We start from the raw sequence: 17,796 nt of genomic DNA, 5'->3' as shown, positions 1-17,796 counted from the left end.
ACTATCGAATTGGATATTGAAAATATCAAAAATAACATCCTAAATCCATGGTCTAACAGAATCTTCGACTACAATTTAAAAAGGTAATTGTCGGCCAAATCACTTAATGATTTCTGGTGAATTTTTTCATCAAACCATTTGGAGGCCTCTATCTCTGCTTAATGTAAGACAAACCTGGATCGAAATCGTGATAAAACAAATCCTGTAGAGTAGGAAATCCTATATCCGATTGATCCAAATACAAAAGCAAAATTAAAACCAATAAAATCTTTTCTAAAAATTATCTTTTCTCTTCGAAGACGAATTAAATATATAAAAAATATTTCTGTTTAATCGTTGAAACGATTAACCCGCATTTAATATAATTAAAAATAAGAGGCCACACATATTTAGCAAAGATGAGAATTAATTCTGTAAAATACGAAAAGAATGTTGTTCATATTATATTTAAGCGAACTTCGTAATCTTCACATTCACTCGAAAGAAGACCTTAATGATTGGTAGTGAGTTAATGATATTACAGCCAACTAAGGCAGTGTTGACATTTTTTATAAAAAAGTTTGTAAATGGTATTTGAACTAATTTAAAGAAGCACGTGTTTCTTAAACATTTCCCAACATATTCAAAAAATATAATACTAACTGAAAATTAGAGAAAACAATCAAGTTAAAAGTTGAGAATCTCTTTCGAATGGGAAGAAACATCCAAGAAAAGAAGAAACGTTGTCTTCTTAGACTTGAAGAAAGCTTTTGATAGAATACCTGGAGAGAAAGTATGGAGTTAACGTGAACATAGTGAAATTAATACAAAATATTTTTGAAAACAATGAGATCAAAGAGTAATGCGCTGTTTTGAGTGAAAAAATATGTCTGGGACATTCGTAACTGCAAAGAATTAACATCATGTAGAAGCACTTACAGACGATATTATACTAATATCAAAAAACGTAAAAGAATCGCAAGGAATACATTGAGGTATAGAAAAAACAAGTAATATACATCTAAATGAAAATAAATAAGAAAAAGATAAATATAGAAATCGATACAGAAACACTACCAAGACCTAAGAACAATAACAGACGAAAACGGGACACAATAGCAGATATAAATAACAGAATTACAAGAACTAAAAAACTATATTACGCCATGATCACTAAATTAATAAATAATGAAGAAATATTCAGAGTAAGAATGTTCAAAAAAATATGCAGACCAATTCTAAATTTTGGATGTAAATCGGGTATTGAAAAAACGATAAAAAAGGAAAAATTCAGGCAACAATATTCAAAACAATAAAAGTGGTAACAGAAAATAATAAAATTAAAAACATAGATATAAGAAAAGACATACATTAAACTATATAGAAGAAAGGGAACTTGAAAAAATTTGACATTTTTATATACGACATACAAGTGTATTTAATATCTTAAATTTAAAGTTTTTTATCATAACAGAGCCAATATAACAAATGTGATTGGATTCTGATCTGCTATACAGTATAAAGTGAAACATAATAAGGAAAAAAGCAGTATAACAGATTTTTTTAAATCTGTACACATCATATACTGAAAGAGCTCCTCAAACCAATTGTCCACAAAATACTTCAACGAAATCTTAATCATTTTGAACATGTTTCCTTTAAAAAATAATGAATTCGCGGATTAAGAAATTTGCAAATAAGATGATGAGTTCATTGACCTATTAGAAAAAAAAAGCGAAACGACTTTGGATAAGGAAATGGTTGAGAGATAGACCGATAACTGGAGTTTGTGCTTTGTTGCTGAAACAACTAAAATTAGAAGATCGTCTACAAGCTTTACCGGCTTGAAAAATAGACGAGCGCTTTATTCTCACAAGCCTTGGCCGCCAGCGATGCCCTCGTGTAAACTAGACTTAAAGAAGATTTCAGAGCGATGCAATTTTCTCCATAATCGCCCTTAGAATTAGTCTATCTTATGAAATTTTTCAATAGTTGCGATTTTAACTGTATCTTCGTGACTAAAATGGATAAGTACCAATGTAATTTCCATTGATCTGAAGCTTGGACTTCATAAGCCAATTACAGTCCACATTTGAGTTACTTGCGAAAAATAGTTTTAGAAATTATTTACGGAACCGTATCAAAATTTGAGATCGAACATTTTTGGAGCATATGCGAAATTTGAATTCGGGAAATAAACTAATTATTATGATGAAAGTTTCTAGATAATCTAAACTGTTTATCAACTGTATTTATATTCTTCTACTTCTTCTTGGAGATCTGTCGATCTGTTAATTCTGAAGCTGCTTCTGCATCTTTTCGGGAGAGGTGGATTGCCAACTATCTTTCCACCTTTTAGGAACGTGTGTTGCCTCTTAAAGCTTTGATAACTTCTCGAAAGTCATTTTCCTAGTTGTTAAAGGTTAGATGGTTTCAACTATTTGACTCTCATGTTTTTGTAAATATTGTCTTAAATTCAGGCTGCGTACAGGCCAGTCTAGAACGACATGACGACGTGCGTTATTATGTAGTAACCCAAAGCCATTGCTGGGCATAAGTAACAATATATGGAGAATTCAACTAACGCTGATGTGTATGCAATGTTGCCATACTTTTTTGTAGGAGTGTAGAAGCGAAATCGATAATATCAGGACCTGTATCCCAAAATATATCTTCAGATTTTCGTTTGTCAGTATTGTACAAGTTCTATTACCACAATAATGCAATAATTTCATGAAGTGTACCAACACTGACCTCAGCATATATAAAGTGAAAGAATATAAAGATGGTACTCCGATAAAACTCTTGAATTAGATCATTCAGATAAACGGAATGCAACGAATACCAATTTTTAACTATAAGTTTCCTTTTAATATAATGAACTGATGATTAAGTAAAAGTATGATCTGCATTTTCGATACGACAGAAATAAATTCGATAACAAACTTAACTTTCTTGATTGTTACATAACATTGACAAAAGATTAAATTGTTATGGTAACTAAACGAATGGAAATTGCTTTTGTATATTTTCTATAGAAATAAATGCAAAACAAACGTGTCGATTGTTTAAAAACATCTAGGAGAATTGCTCGTTCTGATATTGACATAGTTTTCATGAGATGGCTGGAAGGTTTTTATTGAAAGAGAACTTTTAACTTTCCATTACAAATAATTCATCTTCATCTAACCTATTTCGTCCATTTCCACTTACGAGACTTGCTACTTGAGTTTTGAGATATACCATGCAGATTGAAAATTGTTTGTGATGATTTTCTATGAGGCACCATCTCATTTTCCTAATTCAATCGTGGTCGCACTTCGCTACAGGTTAAATTTAGAGAATGCCGTCCCAAATCGGCTTATTTGGTCATTAATTTCACTTGCATACATTCAATATTCAATAAAAAATTCGAAGATATGAATCCGAAGCTAAACAACAATCGACTTATAGGACGAGCCAAATCCACGAAGCACTTCGGAGCAAATGGTTGCCTGCTTCTCCGGAATACCGCCATCGTTCAATTAGAGCAACGTATAGTTGTCAATTCTGAATTTGTTAGCCAGAAGTGTTCGAAAAAATCAATCGCAGCAGACGTATCATTCTTCACCACGAGCTATCACAGTTTTTGAAGGGTCACAACATCGAATTGATGGGTCATCCGCCGTATAGTCCTTGTTTGACACCCAATGATTTCTTCTTATTTCGCAGATCAAATAAATTGATAGGTCAACGTTTTTCCAAACCTGAAGAAACAGTTGATACGTTCAAATGACATGTTTTGGAAGTACATCAATCGGAATTGGTTCAAACGCAAGAAAAAATGTATCGACATTAATGGAGAATATTTTGAAAAACCATTAAGCCATATCCAATCATAAATATTTGTTTTTATTTAAGAAGCAACCCTCGTATAACCAGAAATTTTTAACTGTTTTAATTTGAGCGAATATAACAAAATTAAATTATTATTTATGTCGTACTAAAAGTAGTTTTTCGTTCACATTGCTGGCATAATTAATGAAAAATAATTCTTATAACTTTCATATGACGTTTGAAAAGAAAAATTACAATCAATTTATTTTATTTCGCATCTACATTATTGAAAGTGAATCTATCAGATATGAAATCTACTCGTTTTTATCTAATAGTTGTAATAAGATGATAAATATTATGAAATGCACTCTAGAAAATATTAAGTGTGGAAATATTGTACTCAATACTTCACATCACTTTGATAGACGTGATATTTTACAATGCAGGTTTATTGGGTAACGCAAGTTGGCAATTCTGCTACTAAGTAGATAAAAACTATTAGATTCTGTAACTCGGTTTAAAGATCGTTACAAAATTTCAAAGTACATAATTCAATATGAACAAATATTTTTGTAAAACTGTCATAAATGCTACAAGTTACAAATTGACGAGTTAAAAATATTTTCATCTTAATAATTCAAATATCAATTATTGACTTCTAATTTTGATTTCGTCTTCTAGACAAAATAATCAGAAAACTTTGAATCCAGGGGGTGAAAAGCTTTTCTTGGGTTTTCAGTTAATTGTTTTGTATTATTTTATGGTATTCAAATGGTTGCATAGATATTTTTAGATCTGTTTCAGTGAAACTAATACAGCTGAAATTATTTTTGCACTTTTCTAACCAACTTTTAAGCAATGTACGAAATGTAATATATTTATTTTGTGCTTAAATTACGGGAAATTTTTCGACGTCAATTTCCAATGCAGCGTTTAAGTTCAGTAAACACGAGTGAGCACCTTTCAAGGTCGCAAAGTGATAACCTATATTCTCCATTGATGTCGATACATTTTTTCTTGCGTTTGAACCAATTGTCGCAGCATTTTTTCCTTTCCGATTGATGTACCTCCACAACATGTGATTTGAACGCATCAACTGTTTCTTCAGATTTGGAAAAACGTTGACCTATTAATTTATTTGATCTGCGAAATAAGAAGAAATCATTGGGTGTCAAACAAGGATTATATGGCGGATGACCCATCAATTCGATGTTGTGACCCTTCAAAAACTGTGATAGCTCGTGGTGAAGACTGATACATCTGCTGCGATTGATTTTTTCGAACATTTCTGGCAAACAAATTCAAAATTGACAACTATACGTTGCTCTAATTGAATAGTGGCGGTATTTAAATATCCAATGCAGCGTTTAAGTTCAGTAAATACGAGTGAGCACCTTTCAAGGTCGCAAAGTGATAACTTAGTGGTAGCTGAAAGGTACAGGATAAAATTTGAGTGGAATCATTCCCTTTTCATCAGATGAGCAATGTCACCTTTCCGGGAGGAAATTTCACACTTCTCCAAGTAGCAGCTCTTTAAGAAGACATTTTGAACTCAAATGGAAATAATATGAAATGAATAACTGCACAAATCACACAGAAACTTACGGCAAAACCACGTCGGTTATTTTCAAATTTTTTTGTTTGCTCAATAGCCTATTTTAAAACTATGAGTTAATGTTAAAATCCAGTTGATTTTGATTCGTGTACCGTAAAAAAAAGACAACCTTTTGGTGAATAAAGTATATTGTGCAGTGACTTCGATAATTTTGGGTTTATTTCACGAAAATTGATGTGGTAGCAATAATGTCAGAGGTAACTACCTATTCAAATTGTCTTTAAACAACGTCCCGAATCTAGCATAGAAGCGTCTCTCGAAAAAAGTCAAATTGTACGATTATAAATTGATTGAGGGTATTGAGGGTACATCTTCGTTCGAGAGGTAGTAAAACTAATTGATATCGTTTAAGAGCTCTTAGTTACACCAGACATTTCTAGGTTCTGTCAGCCATTTGCCAGTGAGATGCTTGAACTTTCGGTATCGCTACTAAAAAGCTTGGTTGAAATATATCATGAAAAATACATTGCAAAACCATGTGATAAGCTCCTTGTGTTTGCAAAATGGACTGACGTAGTAGTCGTGTTCACAAAAAACCTATTGGAGGAAACTACTACTACTTTTTCTCTTAGAATATCCAACCAAACGAATAAGCTAAAAGTTTTATTTTATTAATTCAAATTTTAAGACTAGTTTTTTTTCGTTACAATATATATAAAGTTAAATTTATTTGTTATTCACGCAATATGAAATAAAACGTCATCTTAAAACAATCAGTAGGCCTTAACGTTGGTTTATACTAAAACTTTTTGAGGTTATGTTCTTAAATAGCCTCTATATTCGAGCAATTACAGTGTGTGTGGAAGGTGGTTTTTTACAAGAAAAATACAATCGGTGGGGACGAAGTTGTAATATGTTAATCGGTCTATTACATTTTACGTCAAATATTTTTCATATTTCTTCACTTAACTTAGGGTATTAGTTACTTATCCATAAGAATTTACCATTTAAAATTATTTATCATTAACGTATTCTCTCGAATTACCAAATTTCCATCTTATATTAATATGACTGCGAAGAATCATAAATAAAGCTACTTAAATTCAAGATTCATTGGATTAATTAAGATCTACAGTACACGATCTTAATGGGGACTCATATCATAGATGATGGACACTTGGGTTCCATCAAGATATCAAATTACGTACTTTATTTGGTATCGATGTAACTCTAACGACAATACTTATAGATAATTATAACCTTTTATACAATAATATTTTTCAGTATTTAAGAGCGGTCTGTAAACAGATAGATGTCTTAATATTCTGGTATTCGTGCGAGTATGGTCGTCGAATTATTGAAACCACGTTTTACTACTTATTAATATTATTTAATAAATAGTGGATTTCAAAGTAGTTTTGATGTTTTAATGTAAAGTGAATGGTCAATCATCATTGGTTATCCCGAAGATTAAATACAACCTCCAATGGTTCGATTTATTTGAAATGGTGTGATCCAATTCTCAAGCTCTCTATTCCCTCTACCGCCTACCAGAGGTATCAATCAAAAATAGGTTTTATCATTGATGCAGTGCAGATATAAAGCAAAAACTAACCTATCAGCAAATGTAACAAACTATTTTTTATATATTATTTAATTGAGGTCGAATACTACTTCTTGAAAATTGAAATTCAAAGCTACGAATTGTCTGAGGACAATGTTGCGAATTACGAAATGGTTTTATAAGGAGACAGCTCAAGTAGAACTCCTAGAAGAATCATAAATAGGAATCAGTTGAAATGATATGGCCAGTTAATATGCACAAAAAATTATCAAGAAGAAAATGGAATGATAAACAAGAAATCTCCGACAATAACAAAAATTTGAAATTGAAATTAGTATAAAAGTAGAAACCGTACTTTTTGAAAAAATTACAGTGCAAGAAAATAAATACTCCAAAAGATTAAACTGAGTAATTGAAAATTCACACACAATCGCTGAAAATCGTGCACGGATTTCGAGGAAGAAATTTTATTGTATATTAAGATATTTTTTGTTCACATTGTATCGTAAAAAACTGTAGATTATTCCACGTTTTGTAGTCAATTATTAAAATTTATGTATTTTTAAATATCAAGGCCTCTCAATGAGTAAAACTAATCCCAATATTCTAAAAATTCATTATGGTAAACTAGTTTGACTAGGAAGAAACTATTTAAAAAGTAGGTTAGCGTTTTGGACCCATTGCATCTTAATTTTATATAGAAGTTTTTCAATTATAATGAATTTATTGGTTGGCGTGGTTGATTCTATTAACATAATCATCTTAAAAAAACTGTTTATTCGCTTCCTCATTATGGTATTCTGAGTTTCTTCAATCCAGATAATTGGAAATCTTTGTTTAGAAGTCGTATTCAAAAAGAATCTTTCAATGGTATACTTGGTGTTATGGCAACATCGAAGATAATGGTATATATATATATATAAATATATATATACTAGACAAGCTTTTTTTAACTACCACAAGAAACAGCATTTTTTATATTATTTCAGTTGTAAAGAGATGTTAACAGAATAAAGTTATTGTTAAGTTCAAAAATAATCTGAAATTAAAACACACATCATCAACTCAAAAACAATCAAAATGTGAATCACTTGGTTTTCAGACAGAATTTGGTTTACTCCACTAGTTTTCTTGTTTTTCGATGCAACGTTTAGTTGGGTCGTCTTTTCATTTAATATGGATACAAAAAATAAACGATGAATTTCTTCTCAAGTGTCATGCAGGGCAAGAAATGCAAAATTATGGAGCTTACAACCTCTGTGGGTCCTTTCAGCACGATTTTTAACCTTTAACTAGCCACTTTCCCAATCAATTTCGAAGCATTACTTAATGTTTAAATTAGTACTCCAGCTGGAGATTAAATTTTATTATACTATTCATAGTTTTACTCTATTTCCTTCTATTTTAAATGTCTCTCATTCTATGTTAAGTTTAAATTTGATATAATTGATGAAGATGCGTGATATATACCTAGAGACCTAATTGAGTCTCTTCATCTTAGCTTAGAAAACGAACCCTGCCTCAGTCAAGTTTGCCCAACTTCCCAAAATTTATTTCAAAGCAAATAATAATTTTGTTAGGTTTTTAATAATTTTCTTAAAATGTCTATGGACAAATAACAAATCGGCGAGACTATTAACCTTAGAAATCTCATTGATTAATATTTTTCTGTTCTTTCTAATATTATAATTATTACAATTTATGATTAGTTATTTGAATATTTTAAAGTCAAACTCTACTTTCTATTAACCTCTCATTGCAATAACGCTTAGAGTTCAAAATATGAGGATGATTAACTTGGTAATAGGTTATAAAACAGATATTATGTAGAATAAATACCGTGAGATAAGAAGTCTTTTCAATTCCTAAATTTATTTGAATTATATGCAGCGTGAGAATTTTTTACATAATTCTTCTAAACAAATTAAATTTATTGAATTTCTATTACACAAAGGCATCAGTTTATTATTTTATATCCAATAAATTGACCTACAATCTCAAACCAAATTTTTATTTTAGTTTTATTTGATTTTTAAGATTTGTGGTAAGCAATCCGAATTCAGAATTGCTTGTATGAAAATATTAAACGGTATTTCAACGGTTTAAACAGCTTGGTTGATTCTAATATTGCTAAAAAGAAAATTGAACATCAAAGAGTTGACTCGAAACCTGCTGAGCACAGACGGGTACTATGAATTATCTGAATGTGAACCAAAATGTCATTTCAAAGATGCTTAATCGATTTCAGGAAACAAAAACGAATGCAAAAAGATGACCTAACCTAACCAACCGCCTTTGATGATCGTTACTTGAGATTTGAGGCTCCTAATACCTGCAGAATTCTGGAAAGAAGACCTTTTGTGTCGATATTAAAATGAATAGAAGAATCCGTGATGTTAATTTAATATCTGGTTGACTTTTAATGAAAGTACCATTGAGACTGATGCTTAGGTACCAAAGATTAGCTTGGACATTTGAGCACCAACACTGATATGATGAATAGCGAGAACAAATATGGATAAATCCATTGACGATCTTGTAGCAGCCGCTTGGTTAAGAAATCACGCCTGTCGAGGATAATTATGTTGTGGATGATTGTATTAGATGTAAACATGACAGAACAGATATGAAGGAATCAAGCAGTGGCCAACATATTGCCACAATATCATGCTGCTACATGTGAGACCAAATCGAGCTCCGATAGTTTTAGAAGACGAAAATCAAGCTTTTTATCATCTACCCAAGTCAACTGATATTAATCCCATGCTTGTGATCAGTTACCAAAAGTCATTGACGACCAAAACTATACAGAAACTTCTTAAGTTATTGGAAGATTTCTAATTGAATTCCTCCATAAATTTGTATTGACTGAAGACCACAATTGTGTATTGACACTATTACATTATGCATGCTTCAAATTATAATTCTTGAAGTACTTTAAATATCAAAGTTTTTATAATTTTTCCAATAATAATAAAAATATTGATACTTGACGCTATTATACAACAGAGGTCGCTATAAGTCAGGCAACAACTTTGCATGAAGAGAAAAAAATGCAAAGACAAAATGAATTTATTGAAAAAAAATTACAAAAAGGATTCTAAAGATTCGAAAAAGTGTTCAAATTGATCAATGCATTGCATTGCATGAAGAGTTTAAAATTTTTCTTCAATTCAAGTTTAGAGGAGGGTCGGGAAGGATACGTGGTCCTTTCACTGGACACGAGGTCCTTGAGAAGACCCAAATGGAAGAAGTCACTCAACTAATCCCCGTCTGCCTATCTCTCAAGCTCTATCCTGCTTGAAATGATGCATGTTCGCGATTGTTGAATCGTTGTCCATTTGCTCACACAAATCTTCGAACATTTCTAGATAATTTTGACCCGTCAAAAAAATACGAAACCACGAGATCTCTCGCTTGGATACCTGCCCACACACACACACATCAAGCAGGTTTAATTCTTCTTCGATGAAGACGTGAGGATTCTGTACGTTCCGTACTATTCAGCTTGAATGTCCTACTACAAAATGGAATGCGGATCATTCTAATTGTATCCGAGGTACTACTGGCAAAATTCCTCGTAAAGTGCATGGAGGAGACTCGATAGCTTCGTTTCAATCATTTTCGACAGCATTAACTGACCTCTGTATTAATTTTTATATTTCATCTAGTAGACTAAACACTGATTAACTTTCAACGATTTTTGTTAGTTAATTATGTGATTTATCTTTCTCTTTTTGTTTCTTCTCAAATAATGCATTTGTTTTGCTTTATTTTATATTAAATTCAATTAAATTCAATCCCTCCCATCTTTTTATTTTAAACAGATACATATCTAGTGAAGAATCAAGATCGTACTACTTTTTATATGATAAAATCATACATCTTATCGCCATCTAGGGAATTATACGTAAACTCACCTATCGCTGACGTGTATTTGTATACAGGTTCCGCTACGAGTTTCTGGTAAACCGGCCTCACGAACGGTACCGTTAATTCTTTGATGTAAGTTGGAATAACTTTTTTCACGGCGATTGATTCAGGTACTACATGCACAGATGGCCCACTCTTCGAAACAACAGCATTGAATCCATTTACAGGATCCGCTACATAATCTACAGTTCGAACGGAACCGTCAGGTTCTACCAGTGAATATTGACCTTTGACGACGTCTCCGTCGCGAACTTCTTTTTGACTCTTCACGTCGCCGGTAGATGGATCGTGCACACCATATTTGAAGGCGTACTTTGGATGCGACTGAAAATTTTATATAGGGTATATATATATATATATATATATATATATATATATATATATATATATATATAAAGCTTTTTGTTATGAGAGCTTTCACCCTTGACGAAAATTACAAATTGAAAAATTTGACATTCCTACTAAATAATTCTGTTATATACAATCTACATGATGAGAATTTGAGTTTGAAACTGATAATAAACTAATGTAATATCAATTATAACCCATCTAATGTTTCGTTTGACGAGATTAGTTAAAGTTATCACGAATTAAAGTCTTTCTGTCGGTTCATATCTGATTAAATACTAGATTTAGCACTGAGTAATTCCTGAATGTGTTTCAAGATTCGTTTTGCACCCTTCTAATATTAAAAAGGCAACGAAAGAACCAAAAAAAGCCATTTCAAAAGAAGATTTCCAGAAATGCTTCTATTGATGGATTTAACATTACAATAAGTAATAACATTAACCTAGAGCTTTAATTTGAAAATGATTAATTCAAAATTTTTGATCATATTTTACGTTTATTTGTAAATATATTGATCGAAAATGTTTTACTTAGAATTACACTTACACCACTGAAGAAATAAACTGAAAAGACAATTATATAGTTATTACTCACATAGTAATCATCTTTTCCTGTATATCCACCGTATCCATCGTCTGGATATTCAGTTATCGCACCTCCAAAAACTTCAGTTGTTGCCATACATAACGTAGAGATAATTAACTAAAAAGATATTTAAAAAAATTGTTAAAAAGTGAAGCTTCCAAGTTGGCACACGCTGACTACGTTGACCACGCTCAATGACAACATCAAAATCATAAATTGAAATGTTTATGGAAAGGGAGGCATACAACCTGAATCACTGATAGAGTGATCAAATAAGAAGAGTTAAATAACAACTGCTAATAACAAAAAAATGGAACGATTTGGTGGTTTCCGGATTCCAAATAAGTTACAAGAGATTCCAGTTCGTTTCATGACAAGTTTGATGTTTTCGTTGTCACCTAGTTGTTGCAAAATGTGCTGTCATTATTGTAATGAAAGTCACAGCAAAATTCTTTACGATTCCTTCCTGAAAATAGGATGGCAGCTGCTGTTACCACACAAGTAACAAAGGTATCTGCTACCTTTCAGTTGAAGACGAATGGGCCATCTACCCGAGCAGAAATGGATATTTAGGGGGTTACTACACTCCCCTCGAAAGCTTTGTGTTCCGTCGGTGCTCGGACGGAGTGTTTCAAATAACTCTGATCGAGGATATCTTGGTTTCCTGTACCGGCTTTATTCTTTTTCAACTGGATAGAGTCCTTTAAGTAGAAAGTGCACCTAGGACTAAAGTGGGATTCGAGAAGGTCAAAATGAAACAATGACAACAATTATATTAAGTAAAAGACAAGTAATTAGATGACAATCGGATACATTCTTTAGATTAAAGTTAACAATTGCTCCTTGAAATATAAAAAACGAAGACATTGCTGTATCAACCTCTAGCATATCACTAGGTTAGTTTGTATATTCTTTAGAAATTGTTGCTTATCTAGATTCTTCCCATTCGACGTTACCAGTAATGCCAATATGTAAAGAGACCCAGAGCAAAGTTATATTTAAACCTACAGCCAAAGCGCTCGTGTATGTGGAAACTGTCGATGCTTCGTAGAGAATCTTAGCTAGAGATGGCGATAGTTGCTTGAAAAATACCACTGTATTAGAAGGTACTATACAGCTTATGTTTCAAGTTTGAAGACGTTGCTTGGTATTTGTTTGGCAGCCATAAAATGTGAACGTTTTCTGTAAATTGATCATCGACCGAAAGTGCGTGAACTAGCAGACATGGTAGGCATTTCAAAAAGTGCGGGACGTTGCACATTAACTCAAAACTTCGACATGAGAAAGCTGTGCGAACAGCGTCGTAAAGAAGTTTCCATCGATGTTTGGCAATATTTCATAGCCATGGATGAATGGATGAAACGTGGGTCCACCATTTCACACCCAAACAATGGACTGAAAAGGAAGAACCGGCTCCAAAGAAGACAAAGACCGTTCCATCTGCAGATAAAGTCATAGCGTTGGTTTTTTTGAGATGCAAGGGGGATCATTTTTTTTACTGTCCTGAGAGTATTATGCGAACTTTTTGCAACATTTCAGCAAAGAAATCAAGCAAAAAAGGCCGCATTTGGATAAGAAGCACCAGCTCACACATCCGTTATTGCAATGGCCAAAATTAATGAATTAAAGTTTGAATTGCTACATCATCCACCTTAACCGCCAGATTTTCCAACAATGAAAAGGTGATCAGCAGTTAATGGCTATTTTGCTTAACGATTCTTATTATAAAAAGGGTATTTAACTTATTGAACATCGCTGGGAAAAGTGTATGGAACTAAAAGTAGATTATATTGAGAAAGAAATATATTTTTCCCATAAAATTTTGTGGTTTATTTGTTCTGCCAGGTACTTCTGGTAAGTTTTTTCTTAGGTCTCCCATTTGCAGAATTTAGTTAAGGATGTTTCAATGTTCACGTTCTTTTTGTATATTATTCTAAGAATTGAAACGGTGTGCGGATATTTTCTAGAATCTACCAAAAGTATCTACCTATTGTCTTCTTAATCAGGTGAAAGGTTTATCAGCTTGGCAGCATAAAGTATCTGCTCGGAAGTATATAATGCAATTTTTTAATAAAATATGTGATATTTTTTTTTAATTTTGGCAGAATACCACATCCTATTGCAAATTGTTTCGATTGAAAGTTGTAAATAAAGAGAATATCGAAAATTTCAGTATATTTCCTAGAAAATCCAAGATTATGAAGAAAATCCAGTATTTTCTACTACTTGTTTTTGAAAAAATTCAATTCACGCACCTCCACTCAAATATTAAATCAAAAAATTAGAAAATTTTATCTCAAATAATCTCAGGTATTTAGTTATAATATCAGTTTTTGAGTTATCATCCGAATAATGAAGAATAAAGTTAGAATTAATTTCATACGAAATCATATCAACTATTTGATGTGCCATATTCATAATTTGAACTAACGAAGGCAATTATATTTCAATAAAACTCTATAAGGGTGATTCCGTTCTAACTGTGATATTCAATGTCCTGTATTGTTTTTTTGTACTAGTCATTAATTAATAATCAATTAATAAAAATTTTGTGTTAATTGAATAATTCTTAAGATATTTAAACATTATTTTTATACAATATAACTTGCCACTTAAAGAAAACTTATACTACATCACTTGAATGTCAGTACCGTGTCATGTCCATTCCTAGAATTTACCGATAAATTATTAATTTTTTTTGTCGTAACAAATGATTTAAACTAATTACCTTATAAATTCTAATGTTTATGATCAAACTGAGGAAAATTGATGCACTTGTTGTTTAATATCTTAAGTTACCATGTCAGAACCGTGGATAAATGAGTCAGTACCGTGGAACTCAAAATCCGACATTTGTGTCTTGCTCGTGATACTTTGAAGTTGTAGTAAATTCCTCTTAGAGTTTTATTTTTACAGTAAAATAGATGAATAATATGCATAAAAAAGTTAGAAAAGTTAAATTTTAAAATCTTGAAATTTTGAATACAAAAAATCACAGTTAGAACGGAATCACCCATAAAACGAATAGAATTGAACCCATGTCCTCTCAATCAATCAAAAAACACTCGAATACATTTTTTCTTCCCAGTTTTTTTTTTAATTATATATTTTTCAATAATTAAATTATAGCATTGCCTACTTTCCACCTTAAACTTGATGATGGCATCGCTTGGTGGACTATAAGAAATTCACCAACCAAATTGTCATCCGAAGCCGTAACTAAATTAATTAAATAATTGAAGAACTTATTGTTACCTTGGTGTACAACATGTCAAATCACGAAATAAAAAACTACGCACTTACACTTTACTAAAATAATTTTCCCCACGCTGTTTTCTTATATACTCCTCCTAGTTTCTGCGAATAATTCGTCTCCCACTTCCATTTAAACATTAGTAACCCTACTCGCCCCTCCTTAATGGCTGCCGAAAATTTCCTTGAGATTGGGCCAAAGTTAAAAATCAAATTTTTAAGATTTCTACGATATGAAAAGCGACGCGTTCTATTGCTCAATTAACATGAAGCAATTAGTTTAAAACTAGGCTTTCAATGATCTTTTGTTCCGCAATATTCCTCAAGCAAAATACGAGGTAAAGTGAAATGTTTCTTGTCTATGCACGTCCCAAAACACGTCCACGTCACTATTATACTATTTGTATAATGTTTGAAACGAACGCGTTTTTGTCTCGTACCGATAATCAGGAGCAACGTATAAATCTCAAATTTCGCGTTAAATTGAAAAACTCCGACCTAGTGCTATAAATTCACTATATCGCGCGCGTGTTTTTGAGTTGTGTTAGCGCTTTAGTGACGGACGAGAGAGCACTGAAGATGACCAGCGTCCAGGTCGCTCTGTGACTGTTTCAACTCCGAAAACAGAAACCGAAAGCAACCAAATTGTGCGTGCAGATCGTCGAATGAGCATCCGGATGATTGCCGAGGCTGTAATCGCCGATAAAGAAGCGGTTAGAAACATTTTACACGAGGAATTACACATGACAAAAGTCTATACGAAGTTAGTGCCAAAAAATCTGATTCCTGACCAAAAGCTCTTGCGTCAACGGGTCTGCTCAGATTTCCTTGAAAGATTAGAAAAAGATTAGCTTTAAAAGGGACCCGATTGGAGTCGATGGAAGCGGCAAAGCAAAAAACGGCAGAGCTCCTAAAGGAGGAGGATAAGGAGGATTTTTGTAAGGAGGGAGGTTTGTTGGAGTAGCTAGGGTCGTAGTGGTTGCGTGGGATTGTGTTTGCCCAACTATTTGTGAAGGGAGATTTTGGCCAGAAGAAAATGATAGTGGAGCTTAAGCAAAAACGGCTCTTTTCGGCTTGTTCTTTTGAGGAATTTTATTTATTTTTGATTATTGAAGAAATTGGTTTTTTTTAAATTTTGGAGGGTACAGCTGCGGCTGCATTATTCCCTATCGTCGGCAATTTGGCTGGAGAACCGGTTCACCAGGTTGCAGGGAAACCGCAGAAAACCTGCAACACCGACGATGGGTAAAAGGAAAACTAAAGCGCAAATACTATGACACCGTTAAAGACATCGAGAGCTTTGGAGAAACAGAAAAAGAGTCGTTAATCAATGAACCAATGTAGAAATCATAAATATATATTTGAGGATAATTCGAAGGGTGGTAGATTTGCTAACTGTTCAATAATTAAATGAAAATTTTGTTTGAGTGAAAGCTTGAAACATAAAGATAAGCAATTTCATTAATAAATGAACATATCTATCCAGTACCTGCTTTTTGCCCTTTCAGGTCAGATGACGTTCACCAGGATAGTCAAGACTTTCGAGGACGAGGTTTGATTGATAAATATAGAAACTGATACTGTGTAATATCGTTTTCTATTACCCAGCTTCAATGGACTCAAAGATTTTTTCTTGCACCTTAGAAAATTGGACAATTCTTGATCAAGGGAATAAGATTGATGATCTAGTACTGGTTGGATGAATTTGGCTAAAATTAGACAGACCAAGACTCTTTAAACAGATCTTCTATGAAGGCAGTAACGCTAATTAACTTTTTGATATCCAGAAATCCAGAGAAGCTAGATAAGTCTCAACATTATTAAAAAGGAAGGAATACGATTTATCACTTTTGAATTAGGTAATTTTCAATGATAATCAATGTATTGAGACAAATATCTTTGTTGTTCAAATGTGAGAATTTAACGTAGAAGGAGAACCAAGTCGAGGATCATCTACAGCGTCTTCTTTATTGAAAACACCAATCAAATACACGTGCTCACGATACACTTTCACTGCAATGAACGTCTTTCAATCAATTATAAATTAGAACTGTGTTTTTATCAAGTTTCACATGACATTTCACTAGAATTCGTTGCTTTAATTCACTTTTTTTTGGGCGAATAAACAAAACAATTTTGATGACAAAAGTAGACCACAGCTATACTGATTTATTTGTGTCAAATGTACTGAATTCGTAAGTTTCAGGGCTACTGTTGTTGGTGTATCATTGTCAGTATCATTTGATAACTTTATTACAAATTATTTGTAAGAAATAACTGATTGTTTTGTATTGTTTCTACTTGCATTTAAAGCTTTTAAAGATTTTCAAAATAATCTAGTAATAGAAACATCATATAGATTATTTGAGATATGGTTTCTATTAGAAATTTTATGTAAATATAAATATACTCTATATGTAAATAAGCAAATTATAAAATTGATATCGAAACGATGGAATATACACATTGAACGTGAGTTATATTTAGAATTCATGATTATTCATCGCATGCTATAACCTCAATGTTCAATTTCCATAATAGGTATAACTCATAATAATTGAACAAATATGGATTTAATATGTTTATTATTTATATTGATCTATGAAGCGCTATGGAAGTTAATTAAAGTGTTATGTAAGGTTCTATGAACAATGCTATTTAGTAAATGTTCTCATGAAAATGGAAGATAATAAATAATGTTATAAAACCGCAATGATATTATCACCATTTTGCCGTTTTTATATATAATTGATATCAATTGTTC

At 32.2% G+C, this 17,796-nt stretch overlaps 1 protein-coding gene across 1 annotated transcript in view; it reads right to left on the bottom strand.

The window, feature by feature from the left end:
- The window catches only part of LOC130900138 (cuticle protein 21-like), a 31,604-nt gene extending 16,501 nt beyond the window's left edge, over window positions 1–15,103 (bottom strand). The window contains exons 1-3 of the mRNA XM_057810534.1: window positions 15,036–15,103; window positions 11,790–11,897; window positions 10,835–11,171 (exon numbers count right to left, since the gene is read on the bottom strand). Of these exons, the coding sequence (XP_057666517.1) occupies window positions 10,835–11,171; window positions 11,790–11,897; window positions 15,036–15,050 (460 nt within the window). The 5' untranslated portion in view covers window positions 15,051–15,103. The remainder of the gene's footprint in view (window positions 1–10,834; window positions 11,172–11,789; window positions 11,898–15,035) is intronic.
- Between the last annotated feature and the right edge of the window lie 2,693 nt (window positions 15,104–17,796).

The sequence above is a fragment of the Diorhabda carinulata genome, chromosome 12 (assembly GCF_026250575.1).
Source record: "Diorhabda carinulata isolate Delta chromosome 12, icDioCari1.1, whole genome shotgun sequence".
Classification (NCBI taxonomy): Eukaryota; Metazoa; Arthropoda; class Insecta; order Coleoptera; family Chrysomelidae; genus Diorhabda; species Diorhabda carinulata.
The sequence above is the reverse complement of the archived record's forward strand: the minus strand, read 5'-3'. Positions and strand labels throughout refer to the sequence as shown.